Genomic DNA, 25,606 nt, shown 5'->3' on the forward strand with positions numbered 1-25,606 from the left:
TGGGAAACATTTTGTAATGCTGCATGCACATTGTACTTATGACTAGAGTATTTGCAAAAGTGTTTCTGTCGGCTGGGATTCAAATTATGTAAGGCATGGTTTTGTGTTTTGTTGACATCAATATCAAGTAAAACACTTTGTTAGTTTCTATTTCAGGAAGCTAGTAAACATAAAAAATAGCTCAACTTGGAGGTTGATGAATTCTTAGTACAAGAATCGTGAAAGGTTGGACTTGCTGACCTTCACTATATTAAATGTCATACCTTGAAGCAAATTATAGCTTTGGATACCCTATGCTGTGCAATACTATTTCATGGATATGTTTTTGAAATAAAAAGCTCACTCTAATATAACTTGAGCTAACATGCCATTCATGAATTGAGTAATACCAATTTACAGTACTCAACATGGTTCACAAATCAAGTTTTGAAATGAGCTGGAAGCAAAAACCTGTGGTTTCTATCCATTTGTACTGCTGAAATTGAAACTTCGAGTCATGCACTAGACATGTCACATGGGCTTGTAACTGTTTGTGGTGGGGTATATTTTGAAAAGCTAAATTATCTGGCTTTCATGTTTTAATTAAAATTTAATTCCCATACAAAAAATTAAACAGATATCCATGAACTACAATGTCAGTATTTTAGAGCAGTTTTAAATTGCAATATCTGTCCTCCTTTAATTGGCAAGTATGTCCATCATAAATTAATGCTGATGTGACACTCGGCCTGGAATTATTTCTTTCCTTCTCTGCTCTCTCCCATTGCTCAATTTCTTTTTGAGATGCTTTTCTATGCTGAGGGCAGCACGGTAGCACAAGTGATTATCACTGTGGCTTCACAGCGCCAGGGTCCCAGGTTCGATTCCCCGCTGGGTCACTGTCTGTGCGGAGTTTGCACGTTCTCCCCGTGTCCGCGTGGGTTTTCTCCGGGTGCTCCGGTTTCCTCCCACAGTCCAAAGACGTGCAGGTTAGGTGGATTGGCCATGCTAAATTACCCGTAGTGTCCATAAAGGTTGGGAGGGGTTATTGGGTTGCGGGGATAAGGTGGAAGTGAGGGATTAATGTGGGTCGGTGCAGACTCGATGGGCCGAATGGCCTCCTTCTGCACTGTATGTTCTATGTAATCTATTTCTCCTGTTTTCACAGTTCCACAAATTGACACTGACTTTTGGCATGTTGATGCATTTGCTTTCAGGCCAAAATAATGCATACAACCTCAAACCTGCATTGCATGCATCTATTTAATGTTGCTCACTTCCTGCTGACTCACCTTACAATGGGCTGTCATGATTTTTTTTCTAGGTCATTTTCCAACATTACAATGCCAAAGCAATTGGTAAAAATTTATAATTCCAACACTGATTTCATTTTGAGAATATGCCAACCCTTTCCGTCAGTGCATTCCAGATCATAGCAACTGACTGCTTTCGTAAGTTTAAAGAAATCTTTTTCCTTCTTGGTTCTTAAATATGTACTCTGGTTACTGACTCTACTACAAATTTACACTCTACTCAATTATCCCATCTGCTCTAATGAGAAAAATCCCACTTCTCTAATTTCTATACATAATGAAGTTTCTCCTACTTTACTGTGACATAACAGTTTCCACTTTAATGAAGGCAGATTCAGAGTATTAATTCAATGCTGCAAGCAAGTCCTCTGCCTGCTGGTATTCGTCAGCACCTATTTGAATATCCTTTTTAAGAATATAAATAGGAGCAAGCGTAGCTCATTGGCCCCTCGAGCCTCCTGTGCCATTCAATAAGGTCATGGCTGCTCTGATTGTGACCTTATCTCCACTTGCCTATCTGTCCCCATAACCCTTGTCTGTTAAAAATGTATAACTGAGCTTTGAATATATTCAATGATCCAACTCTAGTGCGCTGTGGTAAAGAATGCCAAAGATTAATGATGCTCTGAGAATAAATTTCTCCAGTCTGTGTTAAATGGGAGACACCTTATTTTGAAATTGTGCCCTTGGGTCTAGGATGCCCCGGGGGTGAAATACCCTCTGTATCCATCCTGTCAAGGTCCCAAAATCATCTTTTTCAAAAAGATAATTTCTCGTTCTTAACGCCAATTAAGTGTAGCTTAAAAACTTAACCTTTCCCCCATTAGACAGCCCTTCTTCCTTGGAATCAACCTTTTCTGAATTGCTCCTAATGCTCCTAATGTGTGGAGTCTGCACATTCTCCCTGGATCTGTGTGGGTTTCCTCTGGGTGCTTCGGTTTCCTCCCACAAGTCCCGAAAGACGTGCTGTTCAGTGAATTGGACATTCTGAATTCTCCCTCTGTACCCGAAGAGGTGCCGGAATGTGGCAACTAGGAGCTTTTCACAATAACTTCATTGCAGTGTTAATATATGCCTACTTGTGACAAAGATTATTAAATTAGTGGTAGCAAGAATTCCCTTTTTTATACTCCATCCCATTTTCAATAAATGTAATTTTATTTGTATTTCTAATTCCTTCCTGACTTCTGATTCATGTCGGACACCAAGATCCCTCTGTACTGCGGCATTTTGCAGTCTCCTTTAAATCTGCTTTTCTATCCTTTCAGCCACAATGGATAGTGTCACATTTTCCCACATTATACTCAATCTGCCAAATTTTTCCCCACTCATTTAACCGTTGCAGATTCATAGATTTCCTAGAGTGCAGAAGGAGGCCATTTGACCCACCAACCCTCTGAACGAGCACCCTACCTAGGGACCACACCTGCATATCTTTGGTCACTAAGGGGCAATTTTATCATGGCCATGTACCTAATCTGCACATCTTTGGACTGTGGGAGGAAACCGGAGCACCCAGAGGAAACCCACGCAGACACAAAGAAAGTGCAAGCTCCACACAGTCCCCCAAGGCAGGAATTGAACCCGGGTTCCTGGTGCTGTGAGGCAGCAATGCTAGCCACCGTGCTGCCCCAGATTATAATCTTCCACAACTTGCTCTCCTACCTTTCCTTGTATTGTCAGCAAATCTGGTTACAAAACAGTCCTTCTCAAGATTGTAAATAGTTGAGGCCCCAGAACTGATCTCTGTAGCAATACACTAATTACAGTTTGCTGCTCTGACAATGACCTATTTATCCTGACTTTTCTATTATTGACCTGTCCCTTAACTATCCTAATGTGTTGCTCCCAACCCAATCGTTCCCCTTTATCCACCTTGTTTTTTTACTCTCCAACATTTTTCTTTCAGCAAGCGTGCTACTAAATGGATTCTGGCATTTTTTCCAATAATAAATGCTCAATTAACTGACCTACAGTTTCCTGGTTTCTGTCTCCATTCTATCGTGAAGAGAGATGTTACATTCGTGGTTTTCAAAACTGCTGGGATCTTTCCAGAATCTGTGCAATTTTGGAAGATTACAACCAACACATAACCAACACATCCACTATCCCTGCAGCCTCTCCTTTTGGCCTGTGGACCTTGCATCAACTTTGCATCAAAGCACACTTGAAAATAGAAGCAGGAAGAGGCCCTTTGAGCCTGATAATTCTTTATTATCATGGCTGACCATCAAGTTCAATACCCTGATCCCACCTCTTTTCTGTCTCTCCTCTTCCCCCCCCCCCCCCCCCCCCCAATCCCTTTAGCCCCAAGAGCCATATCCTCCTTGAAGTTACATAATGTTTTCAACTACTCTTTGTGGTAGTGAATTCCACAGATTCACTACTCTGGGTGAAGACATTTCTCACCACTATGACCTCTAGGCCTGGACTCCCCTCACCGTTGGAAACATTCTTTCTGAATCTGCCCTGTCTAATCCTGTTAGAATATTAAATGTTTCTAAGAGATTTCCCCCCCCCCCCCCCCCCAATACTCTTTTCTAAACTCCAATGAATCTAATCCTAACCAATTTAGCTGACCTTGTCAGCTTGAGTCCCCATTAGTTTTCCTCTCTTTTTCTCCAGTGATTCTGATAGTTTTATGTTCCTCCCTTTTGCTTTTTTAATTTTCCGCGATTTATTATCAGGATACTTTTGGTGTCTTCTGCCACAAAAAAACATACAAAATACTTATTCAAAGTCTCTGCCATTTTCTTGTTTCCCAACAATGTTATTGTCTCATTCTCTAAGGGACAGAACCTCCTCTCTTTTTAGATACTTTTACTTTTTTTCCATTAAGGGGCAATTTAGCATGACCAATCCACCATCATGCTGCCTTATGGCAGCTATTACACAGTCTGTTTCTGAGGCTGAACCTATCTGACTGTTCATGCCAGCGGGATCTTCTGGTCCCGCTGATGGTGCACCTTTGCCATGGGCTTCATGGTGGTACAGGGTGCAGTCAACGGGAAACCCCATTGACCATGGCGAGACCAGAAGATCCAGCCACAAGACAATGGCTGCTTCTGCCGCCGTGCAACGTGCAGAGGATTATGTGGCAAATCCTGCCCTATATTTACGAGTTTACTCTAATTCTAATTTCTCAATTTTTAGTCGTCATTTTAATTACTAAATTTTTCCCAATCTTTTGGCCCACCACTAATTGTATCAGTGTATGCTTTTTTTCAATTTGTTACCATCCTTAACTTAGTTTGCCACTGGTGTGCCCTTCTTAGTCTGTCTTTCTCAATGGAATATATCTATTAAATATCTTAAACATCTGTGCTGCTTTACCCTCTGTTTATCAAAAGACTTGTGTTCAACCAATCAACCCTTTTATCAGCTAATCTTTTCTCATACACTGTTTATGCCTTTCCATTTTCAATTCTTCTTGTAACCTTATTCTCTGAGTTTACCTTTCAGAATTTTATTGTCAATATCTTCAACTCCAAGGAGCACAAACTTTGTTCCTTTTTTCCTCCTGGGCATGTTTACTATCTCCCCTCTGAAGGCCTCCATCTGCCAATCTCTGGTTCCAGTCCACTTGGGCTAGACTTTTGCGATTCCATGAATAATGTTCCATTTGCCCCCCTCCAATTAGATGAACTGCATCCTTTCCCATTGGTGTGGAAAATATTGAGCAAGGAAGTTTGAAATTTTCCATGAATTGACGTTCCTCCCTTTCTCTTTTTTTTCTTTCCCCAGGCTCTAATAGGATAATGAAAGTCTGGTATCTAATGCCACTGTTTTACACCTTTCTGACACCTACAGATTTGTTCCTCCATCTGCTCCCCACTTTCTTGTTTCACTGGTGGGTATAGATTTACATGATCACAGTGTTAGGCATCTAACTTGAACCAAATAGGTTCCATCTTGAAATCTTCAAGCCCATCCTTCCTTTCCAAGGGTTTAACGGAATTTTTGATCAGTACTGCATCTCCCCACTTTTTCTTTCCTTGTTGGTTCCTCCAGATTATTATTATTATTAGAATGTCTTGTAACCAGAACATAAGCCCTCCCTCTGATCTTTGTTACTGTCACGGTTATAACCCCATGTGGTGGCTTGTATACATGTCCTGAAGCTGCTGGTAATGGAGCGGAGAAGATTGATGTGTTGATATCAGGCAATAAAGGTGGTGGTGATGTTTTTCTGATTGATGTAGCTAACTTACAATTGTTGAGCATAATTTTTATTAAAATAAGTATATTTTTAGAGTTGGAAGAATTCTTTCTGGCATCACCTGGATTCTAAGCAGCACTCTACCTGGCTATCGTCTAGATTGGTTCTTCAGTGCAGTGATGAAAAAAAAAATTGTATTAATAGGGTGCCTTATTTCTGATTCCTTATTCCGCTCGGGTCAGGTTGCTTTTGGTTGACATTTAAGGAACCCAAGATCTATAGGAAGAACTAGGAGTTCTGTTAGTGATTGATCAACAAATTCTGCAGCCAGCATAATCAAAATAATAAAAATGACCTTATCTGTGCACTTCAAAGGGATTTTGCTGACTTTCGGGACTTTCCAAAAATGTGATCAGATATAAAAATATTTGTTTTTCTGTATATGTCAATAGGGAAGGAGCTGTGGTTCAGAATTAAAGATGTCACTAGTTTTTTTAAAAAGTGTAAATATTATTATACTTCGTTTCAGATTTCTACATTTTTATTGTGGATTAAACTCTACTCATCTGGCTTTATACAAATGTGCTGCTGCAATGTTTCAAATTGGTCTCTGGTAGTATATGCCACTAAGTTACTATTCATATCAATGTTGAAGTAACTGGTGGATAGAACGGTTTCAACCTTTCTTCAAAAGGAAGACATTGCCTATTGTAAAATTTGTTTACATTTCATTTTTTGAATATATCCAGATAGATCAGGCCCAGGTGCTAGATTGTTGACCTTGGGCTTTCCTCAATCTTTCTCTACTAGTTGTAGAATTATTCAGATGCCCTAGTATTTTCTTTAAGGAAAGGTACACAAAAAAGATAAACAAAAATGAGAAGGTGTACATTATTATGCGTGTACGCTTCTATGCAAGTGAAAAATATCTGAATGCCATTGCATGTGCACAAGGTTTTTACAAGCTTCAATCTGGAATGAACGCTTTGGGCCCATAGATTTGAATCGTTTTGAAGAAATGCCTGAAACAACAGTTATATTTGTGTTGCGATATCAGCTGTACTTTATGTTTAACAATCACTTGTACTATATTTGTAACCCTATAGTAGAATATTAGGTTATCAAAGGCAATGGGGAAAAAAAGGACACTTAGAAACCTCTCGTGTCTTCTTGTAAAGTAATGGAATTGTTTTCCCAATTGAAGATTGCTATCAGCTTTGTTCTTGTAATCTTTGGTCTACGAAAGTCATTGATTTCTTAGCTTTCAAAACAAATGACATCTTTAGAATATGCTCTTAGATCAAAATTTGTAAGTGTAATTTTCTACTGGTAGTGACGAAATTGGCTATTAAATGCAGCAGTTATCATTCAAATGTATTTTTATTGTATTGTCATGTAGGAGTGCATCCTGACTTGAAATCCAATACCACTTATCGTATTCTCTAACTCCTTTTTAAAAGTGCAGATATGAGTCAATTTGATCATCATCTTTGTGCTCCTATTTCTCCTTGTGCCCGTTGCTGCCAAAGATCCAAACCACCACCAGCAGGGTGGCACAGAATCGCAGTGGTTAGCACTGTGCTTCACAGCACCAGGGACCCGGGTTCGATTCCCGCTTGGGTCACTGTGCAGAGTCTGCACCTTCTCCCCGTGTCTGCGTGGGTTTCCTCCGGGTGCTCTGGTTTCCTCCCACATGTCTCGAAAGACATGCTTGGTAAGTGAATTGGACATTATGACTTCTCCCTCTGTGTACCCGAACAGGCGCTGCAGTGTGGCGACTAGGGGATTTTCACAGGAACTTCATTGTAGTGTTGATGTAAGCCTGCTTGTGACAATTATAAAGATTATTATAATTGACCAGTTTGGATAGGAGGAGGGAGGGAAGGAGTGGGGGGGGGGGGGGGGGGGGGACTGCTGGGTGCTCAACTGTCGTTTATTGTCCCTCCATCCCAGCGGACCTATGATGGCTCATTTGAAATTCTCACCATCCATTTAAATCCATACAGGGTGTTTCCCCATGTGCAGCTTATTTTCAACTTGCTTCTTGCTGCCCCACCTATGTTTCCTGGAGAATTCACAATAAAATTCATTCTTTCCAGTTGGGTTAGCATAGGTATTTGCACCTGATACTAAGATGTTCCTGACAACATCTGGAGTTCTGAATTCTTAACATACTCAAAACAGTTGTCGTACGAGGGACAGTTGGAGAGTTAGGTTTGTATCCACTAGAGATTGAGGCTAGGGTCACGTGATGAGTGCAGGCGTGGTCGTATTTTGGTGAGCTCTGCTCATTTTTTATCCGTCTTTTCATCCTTGGACACATTTCTTTTGTCTTGATGCTCATAGTTTACATTGTCCTGAGAATTGTTGGTTGGTGTTTCTGCATGATGGAGGCGAGTTAGAATGTTTAAATCCTTGTTTGTGGTGGCTGGAAGGAGTTCGGGTGGGGCTCTGCCTTTAGTGACAGTTGATGTGGGCTCCTGCCCTGCTGATGCGGTTTACATCGGCAGATGATGGCTGCCAAAGAAGATGCTGTTCTAGCTGAAGATAGTGGCTCTGAGGTAGAGGTCATCAAGGCCTAATTCGAAGCATTGTGGAGTATTTTTATGGAGGTTCACCAGGAGGTTCTTGCAATAGTGAGCATTGTCGCTGGTGTGAGCCTACCTCCTATGGTCGAGATCCTATTGCATGGCTTGTCGTCCATCCTGATGTCAGGTGAGAGAGAGGAGGAACCGGAGAGGAGTGCTGCGGCGCCCGGTAACCAAGGTGAGCGGTGAAGTTTCCCAACTGAGTTTGAGAATTGGTGCCATGTTTTGGGAATCTCTAACTGGAGGCTGGGCAAACTGAATTAGATGGAGCACATCTAATCCTGCCTTTGAAGCCTGGGGTTGGTGTTGCCTTCTGACCACTGGTCCTGTGTTGTCCTGACCCTGGAGCCAATGGTGTTGACTGCCTGAGCTCTAGTGAGACAGCATGGTGGAATTAATGGGGTGCCGTGCTTCAATCTTTGAATCCTTGCGAGATCCTGAAGAGTGTTCATTAATCCTGATCCTGCCTCATCCTTGATTTTGGCTTTGTTCCTCCACCAGCGAACAAGTCTGTAACCTGAAGGCTGCCTTGCGTTTTTGCATTGTTTTTTTCCTGGGCTTTGCTCCCTGTAGATCATGTCTGCTTGATGTTGTCAATTTTTCGCTTGGAAGGAAGATGAGCGGAGCCAAAAAGGGTGGAGAGTTGGGAGGGTTAATTTATAAACAGTTTTGAAGTTTTTTTTCTTTTGACATTGATTCAGAGCACCAGTGCTTCTTTTTAAGGGAGTCCGATTACAATATGGTTATCTATCAGTGCAATTCCCCATAGCTCTTGAGGTTCTCGAGTTGTTTATTCCTTTGTTACTTGTGGTGTAAGTCTGTGCTGTTGACCGTATCCTGCTTTAGTGTAGACAGATTTTTTTATCCGTAGAGGGAACACGTTGGGGATATTATCCCTGACTCGATTGTTTTTTTCGTTCCCTATGCTTGTAATGACTTCTGTTATGTGCTGTGCAGTGCATGATTTGCATTGATACCGATGTCTCTGTTTTGATGCAAATACATTTTTTAAAGCGCAAGAGGTGACCTGATTGAAACCTTTAAGATCCTAAGAGATAACAAGGTGAATGTAGAGAAGATGTTTATCCTTGTAGGATGATCTAGAGCGGTCACATTAAAAATAAGGGACCACTCATTTAAGACCGATTAGGGGAATTTTTTCTCTCTCCGAGGATCCTGAGTCTCTGGAGCTCTTCTCAAAAGACAGTGGAAGCAACATCTTTAAGATAGGTAGATTCTTGATAAGCATGAGGGTGACATGTTAATGGGGTAGACAGAAATGTGGGTTTGAGATGGCACTTGGATCAGCCATGATCTGACCATCTTGAATGGCGGAGCAGGCTTGAAGGGCAGAGTGGCTGCCCGCTAATTCATCTTTTTGCATACATCTTTCGTTAATAGTTTCAGACTTGTCTGCCTGCATTTAAATGGAGTGACTATTTCCTTGACATTGATGGGCCGAGCTCAATCAGAATATTCTTGGATTTCACAAGCACGTGAACAGTAATTCGTAGCCAGGCATGGAATCATTTGTAGAACAAGTGTAGGTAATACATGCAGAATCCCTACTCTACAGACTGCTGTCAGTGGATGATGCACATTTTATGAAAAATGTGATCTATATATTTATCATCTTAAGCCCATTAATTTACAATAGCACAGGAGCCAATCCCCAGGTTTGCATGCCGTTATGAGGAGTGGTTAACCGGTTTGGGTCACTGTCTGTGCGGAGTCTGAATGTTTTCCCTGTGTCTGCGTGGGTTTCCTCGGGTGCTCCGGTTTCTGTACCTCTGTACCCAAATGGGCTCCGGAGTGTGGCGACTAGGAATTTTCACAGTAATGTAAGCCTACTTGTGACAATAATATAGATTATTATTAAGAGCAAATTTATTAGCCACTAAACCTCAGTAAAAACTAATGGTGCATAACTTTCTGGCTCATCAAGTATTCCAGTTGGGGAGTATGCCAAAGATGCGTTGGGGAATCCCTCTAGAAAGTTCCCACATAAGGGTTTACCTGGCAATTTTCCAGAAGGGCTAACTTCCCCTGGCCAATTACACTGGGTTGGGAACCATCCAACAGTGATTTAAATTGCAACCTTTGGATGGTCCTGCCAGTTTTGCACTAGTTAGAAGGGGGGGAGGGGGGAATAGCATGTCTAACTTCAGTGTATCTACTTTAAACACCCGGACTGAGCTTAAACCATCAACGTTACACCCCCCCCCCCCCCAAAAAAAAACAGGCAATGGATTCCCCCCCCACAACCGCTCGTCTGTCCAGAACCCCCTCATTTTATTCACTTACCTTCTTGCTTTCAATGGGACCTTCTAAACTCACTTGCTTTAAGGCAGCTAGTGCTGTAAATGGGGTTGTGTCCTCCTTCATTCTGATCCTTTACACTTCACTGCTGGAGTCGGGGACCTGTTTCACTTCACTTCAATCTCACCCATCCGGAGTCAGGAAAATCAGGTGAAACAGATGCTTTGGAATTTAAGCACAGATAAGCTGCATAGTGGCATAACACCGCTATTTGCTCCTCCAAGGTAGCTACGGGCCAATAAAAAGTGTTTCCACCCACACAGTTTATCTCTTAATTATATTTAGACTGTTAATAGATGGATTCGCTGCTCCCAATGTCTCTATATCGGAGACACCAAATGTAGACTAGGTGATTGTTTTGCTGAGCACCTTCGGTCTGTGCGCACTCAGGACCCTAACCTTACCGTTGCTTGCCATTTCAACACAAGTCCCTGTTCCCATTCCCACATGTCTGTCCTTGGCCTTCTGCAATGTTCCAGTGAATATGAATATATATTCATTCTCTCACCCCACAGTATAAATATCTCCCATTTTCTGTCTTTTAGCTTTGACAAAAAGTCGAGTCATCTGGACTTAACCTTAGCTTTTTTATCTCCCTACAGATATTGCCAGACCTGCTACGATTTTCCAGCATTTTCTCTTTCGGTTAATAGATGGAGCTTTGGTTAATTTGGAGAGAGTCCTTACTGCTCATTTAGCTCACTTCTGGGTATCCGTTATTCTATTTCTAGTAAGAAGTCTTCCAACACCAGGTTAAAGTCCAACAGGTTTGTTTTGAATCACTAGCTTTCGGAGCGCAGCTGCTTCATCAGGTGTATAATGTGAGGACTTGATGAAAGAGAAGCTGCACTCCGAAAGCTAGTGATTCGAAACAAACCTGTTGGGCTTTAACCTGGTGTTGTAAGACTTCTTACTGTGCCCACCCCAGTCCAACGCCGGCATCTCCACATCATTCTATATATAAGCCACCCTAACCCCTCGATTAGATTTCAGTCTGTAGCTCCAACTCTCCAGATTCTTCTACCTCTGTTTGGCAAATCCAGTTCTTAAAATCTTGCTTACTATATATTCCAAACGGATTTGACTACCATATCTGTTATAGTCATTGTTGTAGTAATCACATTGTAATATTTCACATCAAACTTTTGACACTTCAAAATATTAGAAACCAATAGGGGGTGGGGTTCTTTCTCCTTCATGGGTGTTTGAGTCTGGTTGTATATCCCTGCTAGCTAGCAATTCCCTATTATCTTGATGAACTCTGTCTCTGCTAGAGAAGTAAGCTCATAAAATGCAAAATGCACGTCCGTTCCTTTCGATAGTCCTCTTTGAAGTGGATTGTGACACCCCAGGTGCGGAATGTCATGTCTGTGGTAACTTATGGAAAAGGCCAACTTGGGATTCCAGATATCAGGTGACGTGTGGCAACCATCTATAGTCAGTATCTTTTTTTTTTTTAAATTCCTTTTAAATGGTTCAGTATGATTTTGGTTAGCTGATGAATGATAGAACCCTGTCACAATTTTGCATCGTCATGACACTCTACACAAAGTCTACATACTTTTTAGAAACCTGCAGCAGTAAAGAGATCTATTACTAGGACTTCAGTTAGGCCATATTTGGAATACTGCGTGCAGTTCTGGTCGCCACATTACCAGAAGGATGTGGATGCTTTGGAGAGGGTGCAGAGGAGGTTCACCAGGATGTTGCCTGGTATGGAGGGTGCTAGCTATGAAGAAAAGTTGAGTAGATTAGGATTGTTTTCGTTGGAAAGACAGGTTGAGGGGGGGACCTGATTGAGGTCTACAAAATTGAGAGGTACGGGCATGGTGGATAGCAACAAGCTTTTTCCCAAGAGTGGGGGTGTCAATTACAAGGGGTCACGATTTCAAGGTGAGAGGGGGAAAGTTTAAGGGAGATGTGCATGGAAAGTTTTTTACGCAGAGGGTGGTGGGTTCCTGGAACGCTTTGCCAGTGGAGGTGGTAGAGGCGGGCACGATAGCATTTAAGATGCATCTAGATAGATATATGAACGGGCGGGGAAAATAGGTGACTGGTTTAGATAAAGGATCTGGATCGGCACAGGCTGGGAGGGCCGAAGGGCCTGTTCCTGTGCTGTAATTTTCTTTGTTCTTTGTTCTTTGTACTCAGTGGAAAGAGCTTTTCCAAACCGAGAAAATAGATAAACCTGAACCTTTTGCTTTAACCTTCCAGTTGCAAAATGTACGGTATGGTTAATTGCTATACCACATGCTGTGAGATGTGGCTGAGGGCACTCGTGGCGAGGACTGAGTCTCAGTTGAGAGATACTCGAAGTGTTCCAGTCTGCATATTTACTCTCCAGATTCAAGATGTGCTGCACCATCTAGAATCAGCATTTTGCTATTCTCATAAGCGTCTTCCTTCCTGAAATGGTATAATCAGAATGCCAAACAAATGGTAAATAGCTCCATCTATCATTATGTTCCTTTTGGATGTTTTGATATCTGGGAAATACTGTGGACAGGTTTTATTTAACTAAATTAATGTGTAGATGTTTTGTGAATATAGCTACTTTTAGGCATTTTGTGATCCACAGACCATCTTTTCACAAAGTCAGTTGTAGACTGGTTAATTCTTATTGTCTTTTAATTGTGAATAAGCATGAAATAATTAAGACCTTGATGCCAAATATGCAAGGTTTTGGTTAAGTTTACTGGAAAATTGGATTGTCAAGTTTGACCAATTGTAATTGGCAGCCATTTTGAATTGTATGAGAGCAGTGAATTGCTTCTAAACTTGGCCATTCTTGGGGAAACAAGAATGTCTTAAACTGGTTTGATTCAGAGTTTAAATGTTTGTTTAGTCAGGATCCTGATCAATTGAAAACATCCAAGTTTTAATACATTTGTTGTGTCTTTCTCAATTACAGGAATTGATTTTAAAATCAAAACAGTGGAACTGCAGGGAAAGAAGATCAAATTACAGATATGGTAAGTGGTGAACCTTTAATTGCCTCTAGATGAAGTATTTTGTGGCTTCAAGGATACGTCCGTAATAAAGAAAAAGAACATTTTTGTGGCTGTTGTATTAGTTTAGTTTTGAGTTGATGGTCTCATTCTCCATGAATCTGTTTTACTTTGACTTCCCGAGTATAAGGTCTCTATTACTACAGTGCTCAATTAAATTTTGTAATCCTCATTGCACAGAATTTTATAACGCAAACAGGCTATTTGGTCCAGTTAAATCGGCATATACTTCTGTTCCCTTCTCTTTGATGTATTTCCTTCTCATTGATCACAGTACGAAGTCTTACAACACCAGGTTAAAGTCCAACAGGTTTGTTTCAATGTCACTAGCTTTCGGAACGCTGCTCCTTCCTCAGGTGAATGCAGAGGTATGTTCCAGAAACACCTATATAGACAAATTCAAAGATGCCAAACAATGCTTGGAATGCGACCAAGCATTGTTTGGCATCTTTGAATTTGTCTATATATGTGTTTCTGGAACATACCTCTGCATTCACCTGAGGAAGGAGCAGCGCTCCGAAAGCTAGTGACATCGAAACAAACCTGTTGGACTTTAACCTGGTGTTGTAAGACTTCGTACTGTGCTCACCCCAGTCCAACGCCGGCATCTCCACACCATGGCTTCTCATTGATGTAATTCCTCTTGATCATCATGTCACTCATTCCTTTATTGGTGGGAACCACCACATGACATAGGTTACCTGTGTACATTTTGTACCTAAATGTAATTTTTTTAAGTACCGTCCTTTTCGTTACTAAGGATGGCTAATATCTGGCACTGCAATATTCCCCATGCTGACATCCATTGGGCCAATCATCCATATTTTGTGTGGAGTATAAACAAATCAAAATTCTAACTCTCTTCAGGATTTATTTTACTGACATTCAGTTTGTGCATAAATTCTCAAGTTATTTTTTTCTTCTTGGCAGATAGTGGAGCTGCTTTTCTCCCTTGTATTTGCTCAGTTCTTCGAGACTGCAGCCACCCAATTTCCAAAGAGCTTGGGTCTGCTGCTAGAGGATTATCACCTTCCCCTTCATAGTACATCTACTGTTCACAATGAAAGTTAAAATTGCATAACCATGACAAAAGTAGTATACAGAAGGCTAAAAATATAAAACTGGATAATGGGTTACCACAAACTTTCCGCTTTACTATTAGAAGTGCCAATCTAAATTCAAAAATACTGTAAATAAAAGAATAAAACTGTGGTGTATTAACATAGCTTGTCTTAACATGACAAAATCTGTTAATAGTTTTTGTAGATACTGACTGGAGGGGCTCCCATTTGTACATCACAGAAATAAGGCCTATTATTTCCCTCCAGTAAGTACAGAACACGCAAAGGCATAGTCCTTTCCTGAAAGAAACGGACATTGTGTAATCGGGTGGCTTCCTTGCATAGTGCTGTAAATACCAAACCGCATGCAGGCTTTCCTTTTTGTAGGCAGCAGATTTCTCAACAATTTTTCCAAAGTTGGATGCCATGCCATAATGAGTTTGGTAGTGTTTTGGTGGTTTTTCATCTGACAGCAGAGCTTCCAAGGACCAGGTGACATTTATTGTTGGAAGGAAATTAAAGCTTGATTTCCTGCAGGTGCAAACTGATCATTTTCTGTGCACCATTGGAACATCTTTCTGGTCTTTTAGATAATTGATGTAATTTGGGTTATTCTGAGAATCATCCATTTCCTTTGGGGTATGTCAGCTATCGGGCAAGCAACTGTTTCCTAAATCTAGGACCTCCAAACTAGGAAACGGAAAAACTCAGCCAGTGCTCCCAGATAGTATCTAGTGTCCCTTGGTGAATCACATTTGTAAATCATGATCAGACTGGATCTGGCCACAACATCATCGGTGGCTGACTCCAGCTGTATATTTATTAATCGTTTCTTCCAGATTTTTCAACTGTGTGAAGTTACCTCTTCCAGCCAGACAAAGATGCCATGAGTTTTTTTTTTTAAACCATGCTCTTCTCACAATCTACTGCATTTGGACTAGCTTAGCTGTCCCAATTGTTTGTTCATTTAGGCGAGCAATTTCCCCCCTTTTGTGGCAAACGAGGAAGTTCATTTGGCTGAAACTGATTTTTTTTAACAAGAATTTTAGTGTAGAATTTCTTTAATTCTGTGACTTTAAAGTGCAGGAAAAAGTTACTTTGAAATGTTAAAGCACTTGAATCTTGCCATGTTAATGTGATACTTTCAAGTTTCTATAAAATAAAATAGGTTGTTTTGACTCCTTTGAGAAAAGTGTAACTCAATTTTCAAAAATGTTGTTTTAACTTGTTTTGAAGGGATACAGCAGGACAGGAGCGATTTCACACCATCACCACCTCCTACTACAGAGGAGCAATGGGAATCATGCTAGTCTATGACATCACAAATGCCAAAAGCTTTGAAAACATCAGCAAATGGCTGAGGAACATCGATGAGGTAAGAATGTTGTAACAAATTGACCACAAATGTAGCAAGTTAATTAGCAAGTTTTTTTTTTTGGGGGGGGGGGTTAGGTGATCTTGTGTGAAGAATAACACCAACTCACTGAACTGATTGATTTGTTTGCAAAACTGCTGCATTAATACTGTCCATATAGAACCGTAACCAATATGAAACCTTCAAAAGAAATATATATTCATGTAGCTCAGGAGGCTAAATTGTCTACTCCTGCTCCTATGTCATGTGGTCTAGGGAGGAGATACTCAGGCTGATTTCGCAATCCAGCTCTTGGCCCGTAACATTGTAGGTAGCAGATGAGGAACACACCAGCCATGATAGAATGGTGGAGCAGACTTGTGGGCCAAATGGCCAAATTCTGCTCCTATATCTTATGAACTTGTATCTTATGAACTTACTTGCTTCAAAATATGACCAGCTTCCTTTTAAATGTAAAACAGCCATTTTAAACTAATTGGTCTAAAAACAGCAAAGTGATGTATTAGTTAAGTTACACTTGCAACTTAATATACCATTATCAACACCATTTTATTGGAAGGGGAGTAGAGCTTGGAAACTTCCCCTACATTGGTTCTAGGACTTTAGGAGTTATAATTTGGGAACATTAATTTAAAACCCTGTCAAGCAAGTGGTGAAATTCTTAAATCATAGGGAGGCAGTGGCATAGCGGTATTGTCACTGGACGAGTAATCCAGAGACCAACGTTTTCTGAATCCAACAGCGGCAGTTGGTGAAATATGAATTCACTAAAAATCTGGATTAAAAGCCTAACGCCATGAAACGTTTGTTATTTAAAACCCATCTGGCTCACTAATGTCCTTTTAGGGAAGGAAATCTTGTCATCCTTCCCTGGTCTGGCCTCCTTGTGACCAATGCCGTCTGTAATGACCTAACAACCCACTCCGTTCAAGGACATTTCAGGATGGACAATAAATGCTAGATGAATGTAGACAAAATGCACCAATCTGTATTATTCTTGCCTCTTTAGGCTCATATGCTAAACTGGATCTGAATTTTTCCGGTTTATGTGTTGTTTGCTTTGGAAAAAATGTTTTTTTCCCCATTGCTTATTTTGTGAGGCACCTTCTGCCTCATAGTCATGAACCCAACAAATCATGTTCTTGTCATTTCCTAACCATCTTCCTCTCCCCAAAGAGCGCAGGAATATAATAATGTCAGGCTGGAGCATAATGAATTATTGGCTTCAGTTTGATGCCAGAAGGAGAATGGGATTTCTGCTTGATTTTTGTTTTTAAAAACAGTGTTTTGAAAAAGTTAATCTTACATCAACCTGATCCCACAAAAAGCTTTCAAGAGTTGGTAGATCAAATTTATTGCTGTTTGAGTCATTATGCCTTAAAAAAAAAAAATGGAAATTGATTACAAATTTAAAAGCTTATTTGACCTATAATTTAATAATGAGACCTTCCTTCTCTTTCCCCAGTCCCTCTACTTCAGGATCCAGATGTTTTGAAAGATTTGGGGGTTTTGCTCAAGTCTTGAACACTATTTCATACATTCATCACTGAAAGAACTTCTTGACAGTGTTAAATTCGCTTGCATTCCTTTAAACCTATTTTTTTGTCATTTTAAATTTGAAGTACATAACAAAATAGGTGCAGAAGCAGGCCATTTGGCCCTTCAAGCATGCTACACCATTCAATAAGATCATTGCTGATCCGTACACACTCCTCCTCCTCCTCTTCTCCCCCCCCCCCTCCTCCTCCTCTTCTCCCCCCCCCCCCCCCCCAAAAATAACCTTCAATTCTGCTTAGGCAAGAGAATGAATCTAGTTCTCCCGTAAAAATATTTAATGACCCTATCTCCTCCACCTTCTGAGGCAGAGTTCCAAAATCGCACAACCCTCCAAAACAATTTCTCCTCATCTCTGTCCCAAAGGGAGAAAGGTACATGTCAGAGAAGAAAATAGCTAAAACTGTTGCAGCAATTGTAACATATTTTGGTGAGTTTGCGAGGTGGAAAAATGATATGGGCAGTTAATGGCGCTCACTTCGCTAACTGGACAGTTTTTGAATGATTTGTTTGATTCACCCTTTTCCAGCGAATCCCTACAGTGCAGAAGGAGGCTGTTCAGCCCATCGAGTCCGCACCGACTCTCCGAAAGAGCACCGTACCTAGGGCCATTTCCCTGCCCTAACTCCATAACCCCACTTAACATTCCCATCTTTGGACTGTGGGAGGAACGGAGTACCTGGATGCAACCCACTCAGACACTGGGAGACAGTACAAACTCCACACAGTCAGTCACCAAGGCTGGAATTGAACTCCGGTCTCTGGCGCTGAGGCAGCAGTATTAACCACTGACACAATGCAGTATCCGTAGATAATTAGTTGTGATATTGATATTTGCTGGATCAGATTTCAATTAGATAAGTGCTGGAAAACTGACAGCCATATCTACTTTTCAGCATGCAAATGAAGATGTAGAGAGAATGTTGCTGGGCAACAAGTGTGACATGGAAGACAAGCGAGTGGTGCAGAAATCAAAAGGAGAGCAGGTAAACTCAACTGCTTGGGAAATTTTCCTTTGCTTGTGTTTTAATATATCGATGATTATTCTGGTTTGTGGTGTATTTTGTATCAGCCATTCCTTGATAAAAAGGACATTTGCCAGACCTCCACAATCTAATAGATGTAGTCCCATGGCCTGCTTTTGTATTTCTTCTCGTCCCTCTTTTTAAGTTGGCTTTGGCTCTCTGACAACACTTGTATTCTGAATTAGAAGGCTGTGTCATAAACCCCTCCGGAGACCTGAGCACAATGTAGGCTGAATGCTGCAGTGGTGTTCTGTATTTTAGGTGAAGCATTAATCCAAGGCCGATTTTACCCTTTCAGTGGGTACAAAATATACCGTGGCATTATTCAATGAGCAGGGCAGGTGTCCTGGATCTCTCTACCAACGTAAAACCGCAACAAAGAACTGTTATTCTGGTATGGACCTTTCAGTGCCAAATGGGTTACTGTTTCCCAATATTACAACATTGACATCTCTTTCCATTGTTCCCTCAGGCTCATGATTTCAATGCAAGCTATCGGGAAATTGTCTTAAATCCATCACTACTGATTTTATCTAGTCTGTTGAATGTTGTGTTCCTGATGGCAGAGAATTCCTGACATTTCTTAGTTCACATGTAATTAATAGACATACTAGGGCCCCAATGCTATGTTCTCTTCAGTTAGTGTTCATTAAAAAAAATGAAGTAGATTACATTTGACAAGTGATTACTTTTTTTGTCTAGTTGACAGGGTAATACCCTGTGCCCAGCCTTGAATCTTTATTCATGTCATTGTACAACTAAGTTCTTTGTAATGTGCATCGGGCAGGAGATACAGAAGTCTGAGAACACGCACGAACAGACTCAAAAACAGCTTCTTCCCCACTGTCACCAGACTCCTAAATGACCCTCTTATGGACTGAATTCATTAACACTACACCCTGTATGCTTCATCCGATGCCAGTGCTTGTGTAGTTACATTGTATATGTTGTGTTGCCCTAATGTATTTTCTTTTATTCCGTTTTCTTCTCATGTACTTGATGATCTGTTGAGCTGCTCGCAGAAAAATACTTTTCACTGTACCTCGGTACACGTGACAATAAACCAATCCAATCCAATGCCCCTGAAAATACCTGTCTTTGTTTCAATACTTCTAAATCAGTCCACTCTTGTGGGCCGAGTTTTTTTTCAATTTCTTTAAATCCTACATTACAAATCACATGCTCCAATTGTTACTTTGGTTTTGAAATCTTTTTAGGTGTAGTTTGCCCTAGTGATTTAAATAACTGGAACTGATTACTTTTGTGCATATGCTTTAAGAGCTTCATACAACAGTTCGGTTTTTGGTGGAGTTTTTGTCCACCATATGAAACAAATGCTTTTCACTTTCTTTCCATTCCACATTTTATTTTATTGCAGGTTTTTGCTTTCCTTTCAATCTCAGATTTTGAGTTTGCTTATACACATTACGTTTATACTTAGTTTAGAGCATATAGACCAAACGGGGCCTTTGATCTTCTGTAGTCCTTCTGCTTGTTTACTGCCCTTGTGTGAGTTTAGTCATTTTGAATATTGTTCCATATACCCTTCCTGCTGTTTATCCTTCCTCTACCTTTTCCATACCGTTTTTTCAGCAATTAATTCTTCAGTTGTGAAGGCTTGGAATAAAATATTTTTGTACTTGGCCCTCCAACCCACAGTCCTGGCCTAACTTGCGGTGAACAGATTGCAGTAGTGGAGAAAGGCTACATGTAGGCTGAAAGTAGGTTAGAATATAGTTTCACTTTGACTGAAGTCTTTGGGAGATGGAAGGGTCATTTTGCTTGAACATGAGAATGGATGGGCTGAGCAAGTGCCCGAGACACTGAATCTGGCAGCAATATAGTAAATTTTCAGTGGAATCACTCTGCTTTGGAACATGATAGTCGAGGAAGCTGTTAGATTTTAATTCATGACCCTGGATGCAAATGATGCAATCACTACTTTGGTAGGTCTAAAAGTTCTCTCCACAGACTAAGTTTGGGAGTCCAAGCCTTGGTCTTGTCATTTTGCCAATTAGTGCACACTCACATGTTGAAGCAAAATACTGGACGTTATGATTATTGTCCTTCAGTTGAGATATTACTCTGAGCATTGGTAGACTACAAAATTTAACTTAGATATTTTGAGAGCAGAGGAGCTCTCATCACTGTCTTCAATATTTATCCCTCAAACTATTAAATATCTAGGTGTTCTCTCATTGGTGTTTGTGCTGTCCTGTGTGCAAATTCACTGCCATGTTTTCTACTTTGCAACAGTAACCACACTTGACTAAAAAGACTGGTTCACTGCAGTCTTCAGTACCTTTTATAACTCTCTGATACTAAAGCTGTGTGTGTCCATGTGCAGCAAGACCTAATCAACATTCAAGCTTGGCCTGATAAGTGGCAAGTAACAGTCATGTCACACAATGGCTTTCTCTAATAGAGATATTGTAACCATCACCTACTGACAGCACTGTGGGTATATTGACACTACATGTACTGCAACGGTTCAAGAAGATGGTTTGCCACCATCTTATGGGCAACAAATGTTGGCCTTGCAAGCGATACCTGTAGCTCGAGTTTAAAAATATAATTGTTGCTTTACATGCTGACTCAGCTTGTATGTAAAATCTTGTTTTAAAAACCTTTTTGCAAAAAAAGAAAATTCTGAAGTTCAGAGCAAATCACTAAGCAGAGAAAATAATGTGTTTTCTTCAGAAAGGAGAAAGGGAAATGTAAGAATTAAAATAGGAATGTGGTGGCAGAGAAGGAAACAGTACCAGCAAAATCCTATTCAGATTATGCTCACCGGAGTGACACCTAGACTACACGTCATAGGGTTTTAGTGAAATTACAAAAGTGAAATTCAGTCCAGTTATTGAGGAATTATGGCCTGAGTATTCCTAACCATAAGGTGGACACCGACGTCTAGGGTGTAAAACAACACAACAATGAACTAGCTTTGAGCTGTGCAATTGAACTTTGTCTTATTAAAAATGCCAGCTGGTTCCTGAATACATGTACCACTGTTAAAAGCATATTGCAGCATATGTCTGTATGTGATACTTAGGATTATAGTTGCAAGGTTTATTAAATGTAAATACATGGCAAAGTATTTTTAAGATAGCTTTTGTTGGGAGGTCAAACCATCAGGTGGTTTAATTATTTGTAGCACACATTATTATCCTGTGTGACTTCAATTATTTCATTCCAGATTGCCAGAGAACATGGGATTAGATTTTTTGAGACTAGTGCAAAAGCTAATATCAACATTGAGAAAGCATTCCTCACATTAGCAGAAGACATACTTCGAAAGGTAACTATTGAAAATATGTGTAAATAAGCAATTCATAGCGGAGAAATTTTGAACTGATTTTTGTCAAACTAACACCTAAAAGGTGTTGAAATTTATGAACTAATTTGTAGGATTAGAAAACCAGCTCAGTTTTTAGATAAAACAGGTTATCTGTAACCAATATATTTCTCACTGCTTGTTTCGATATGTAATAGTGTTTTTGCTTCTATTTAGCTATGGAGATACTAGTGAGTCTTCTCTAGTTTGTGCTGATACCTTTTTTAAAAATAAATTTAGAGTACCCAATTCATTTTTTCCAATTAAGGGGAAATTTAACGTGGCCAATCCTACCCTGCGCATCTTTGGGTTGTGGGGACGAAACCCACGCAAACATGGGGAGAATGCGCAAACTCCTCACGGACAGTAACCCAGAGCCGTATCAAACCTGGGACCGCGGTGCCATGAGACAGCAGTGCTAACCATTGTGCCAGTGCTAGCCACTGCGCCACTGTGCTTCCTGTTGTGCTGATATCTGACTAATATTGGCTAAACCAGTTCAAAAGAGCAGATTTAAATTCTAGTTATATCAAGCATACAGATTCTACAATCTTCACTGCTGGTTTAAATTGCACTGAAGCTGGCCAAGCTCTCAGAAACTGGCAATGCCTGCAGGTTTAAGACCATGAAGATGGAGTTTCAGCCAGATGTCCCTAAGCTTGAGGAGACTATGTTCAAGTTGAGCTTGTTTTTAGATGCATAGGCACATTTTGGAAAGTTTTAAATTCATAATTTACAAATGAAACTCAACTAGTTCAATATAGTTATTGAAGACCTCTTCAGTGTTTTATAAAATTGTGTTTCTAAGACGTGGTGGGCGAGACACCTTCAATATGCTTATTTTTTGAGGTTACCATGCTTTAGAAAAATATTACTGAGAAGAAAATGTATTAATTGCTTGATTGTGCTGTGTAAACTTTGTACTATAATTTCGTAACCAAGTACAATTTGTGCTCAAAGAAACGTTTTACTTTTATCATCTCAAATTCAGAGTTGCCAAACTCTAGGGAATGCTGGACACCAATAACTGGAACAGCAGAATACTTGTCAGAGAGAACACCTCTTGCTTATTGCATTTGAGTCTGGTCATTAAGACATGAGTAATATTGAAACAATAGATATAGTGAAGAGAATAGCCCCAAAGTTGATTCCTTGCAATCCTTGGCGGAAATATTGCAGAGACTTCAGCTTTTCAATCTGGAAAGGAGGTATCTGAGAAGCGATCTTATTGAGATGTGACAGATAATTGGGGTGAAGGATCTGGTAAATCAGAAATATTTCTTAAAATGGAGTTGAGAGTCAGAATGAAGGAGAGTTTGTGTCGGGGGTCGGGATTGAAGGCGCTAGCAACAGCGCCGCTCCCGATGGCCCCGGGGAAATACTCTGAGTCCGGTAATAACTTCATTGATAATTTGGAGGCAGTTACGCCAACACTTGGGGGTTGGGGGCAGGGTCAAGGGAAATTTTCGGAAATGGGAGGAGAAGGGGATTAAGACACTAAAAGATTTGTTTCTTGGGGGTCGGATTGCAGGACTGAAGGAGCTGGGAGCGAAGTATGGGCTAAAGCAGGAGGAAATGTTTAGATACATGCAGTTTCGAGATTTTGCCAGGAAGGTGATAGCTTCCCGGTGGAGCCGGCCTCCACATTGCTGGAGGAGGTGCTGACAACGGGGGGGACTGGAGAAGGGGGTAGTGTTGGTGGTTTACGGGGCTATTTTGGAAGAAGAGAAGGCACCACTGGAAGGGATCAAAGCAAAGTGGGAGGAAGAGTTGGAAGAGGGTATGGAGGAGGTGCTCTGGTGTGAGGTGCCCCAGAGAGTGAACACCTCCACCTCGTGCGCGAGGTTGGGGTTGGGGCTGATACAGATTAAGGTGGTGTATAGAGCACACCTCAAGGGTGAGGATGAGCCGGCTCTTTGAGGGGGTAGAAGATGTGTGTGAACGTTGCGGGGGAGGGGGCTGCCAATCACATTCGTATGTTTTGGTCCTGTCCAAAGCTGGAGGATTACCAGAAGGAGGTTTTTAGGTAATTTCTAATGTGGTGCATGTGAAACTGGACCCGGTCCCTCGGGAGGCCATATTCGGGGTGTCGGACCAGCTGGGGTTGGAAACGGGTGCGGAGGCAGATGTTGTAGCTTTCGCCTCGTTGATCGCTCGAAGGCGGATCCTGTTGGTATGGAGAGTGACCTGTTGGAATTATTGACTCTGGAGAAGCTTAAGTTTGAACTGAGGGGAAGGATGGAGGGGTTCTACAATTCATGGGCATTATTCATTATGCACTTTCAAGAATTGGACAACATCGAACATTAGTGTAGGGATGGGCGGGGGACTGTGTTCATGGTGACGGTGGGTGATTCCTGATTCCTTTTTGTGATTTGTTACGTTAACATGAAGACTGCTGTTTGGGGGTTTGGTGCGAGGATGGGATTGTTGTTGTTTTGGGGATTGACATTATATTCGTTACTGCTTGTTTATTGTTGGTGGGTGTAAATTTGGGAGTGTGTGAAAAAGGAGAATAAAAATATATATTTTTTAAATTGAGTTGAGTTTCAAGTTATTGAAAAATAAACTTAGCGTTTAGAATAGACTTCCAAATGGACAAGTGGACCAAAAGTCGTAACTTTTAAACAATTGGCTGCTGCAATGGCTGAACTATCAGGTTTCTCTGGATCAATTAAGATGGGGTAACACTGCCATCTCTATCTGTAATTGTTTCATGAACCATACCAGTTCTTTGTGTGACTTTGAACCTACATGTTCCATGCAGTTCAGTGTAATTTTTAAAAAGGTTACTTTAAATGTTAGCTGAAATCATTCTTTTTTTTTAACCCTGCAGACTCCCGTAAAAGAACCTGACAGGGAAAATGTAGATATCAGCAATGCAGGTGGTGGAACAGGACTGAAGAAATGCTGTAGCTGAGCAATCCGTGGAAATCCACTTTATGCATTCTATCTAAAATGTTCTTTCCCATTAAAACAAACAAAATTCTCATTACCCTTAGTTCCTACATCTTGCCTGCTTGACACACACAATTTTGAAAACCTGTATAAAATCATGTCTGTGACTTATTGTCCCATTTTAAATGTGCGTGCTCAACTCACTACATTTGGTTGTATTATAGTTAAATTCATTATCAAAGTAACAATGGTTTCAACTCAGCAAATTGTATAAGAATAAAAGTTAGAACTAACAAATTTTTGTACAACAGTGGAATTTTCACTTATGTATAATGTACTTTTTAATTTGTACATTTGTGCAAAAAGTGAGATTTGAGACACCCATATAGACTGCTTTCCTTTTTAGGTTGGATTTGATTTTGTCTTGTGCCTTATTTGAAAACATGTGTAACTGAATGATTGCTGAGGCAGAAGACCAGTTTTCAGACTTGGCTGTTTTATTACCTACTTGCTAAGATATAAAAGCATTACAGCTGCCAATATCTGAACAGAATTTTTTTTGTGGTAAAATTCCAGTATTTTTTGGTCAATATTTCCTGGTTATGCAGCCTTGGTTTTTATGCTGTACTGAGGAGGAAATCGGAAATTTATTAATGCATGTAATAGTGCTGCCTTTTTTTATTTCGGGTGATGTGGTTCTCATTTCTTCAATTGTGCAATTTTCCAAAATTTGGGCCAGCAACAAAAAATCTGCAGGATAACTGTCTTCAGGTGATCTTGAGTAAGGCTGTAGCCTGTATCCTGATGAGTTAGCAGTTCTGCAACCTGAAACATGTTCTTTTGTCTGCTGCCAATATCAGCATATCACATTTACCAGCAACTCCAGGTACCTTGTGATTGGTCTATTGGCAAAGTGTTTTCCTAGCCACTGACAGTTAAGTTTTGTTGAACTTTGCTATATGCTGCGCAGTTTCCAAATAGCCAAAACGTGTT

General features: G+C 40.6%; 1 protein-coding gene across 1 annotated transcript in view; it reads left to right on the forward strand.

Moving 5' to 3' along the window:
* Positions 1 to 24,910, forward strand: part of rab10 (RAB10, member RAS oncogene family) — a 69,436-nt gene extending 44,526 nt beyond the window's left edge. The window contains exons 2-6 of the mRNA XM_072498982.1: positions 13,270 to 13,330; positions 15,664 to 15,802; positions 18,253 to 18,342; positions 21,578 to 21,679; positions 24,552 to 24,910. Of these exons, the coding sequence (XP_072355083.1) occupies positions 13,270 to 13,330; positions 15,664 to 15,802; positions 18,253 to 18,342; positions 21,578 to 21,679; positions 24,552 to 24,635 (476 nt within the window). The 3' untranslated portion in view covers positions 24,636 to 24,910. The remainder of the gene's footprint in view (positions 1 to 13,269; positions 13,331 to 15,663; positions 15,803 to 18,252; positions 18,343 to 21,577; positions 21,680 to 24,551) is intronic.
* The last annotated feature ends 696 nt before the right edge of the window (positions 24,911 to 25,606 follow it).

The sequence above is a fragment of the Scyliorhinus torazame genome, chromosome 4 (genome assembly GCF_047496885.1).
Source record: "Scyliorhinus torazame isolate Kashiwa2021f chromosome 4, sScyTor2.1, whole genome shotgun sequence".
Lineage (NCBI taxonomy): Eukaryota > Metazoa > Chordata > Chondrichthyes > Carcharhiniformes > Scyliorhinidae > Scyliorhinus > Scyliorhinus torazame.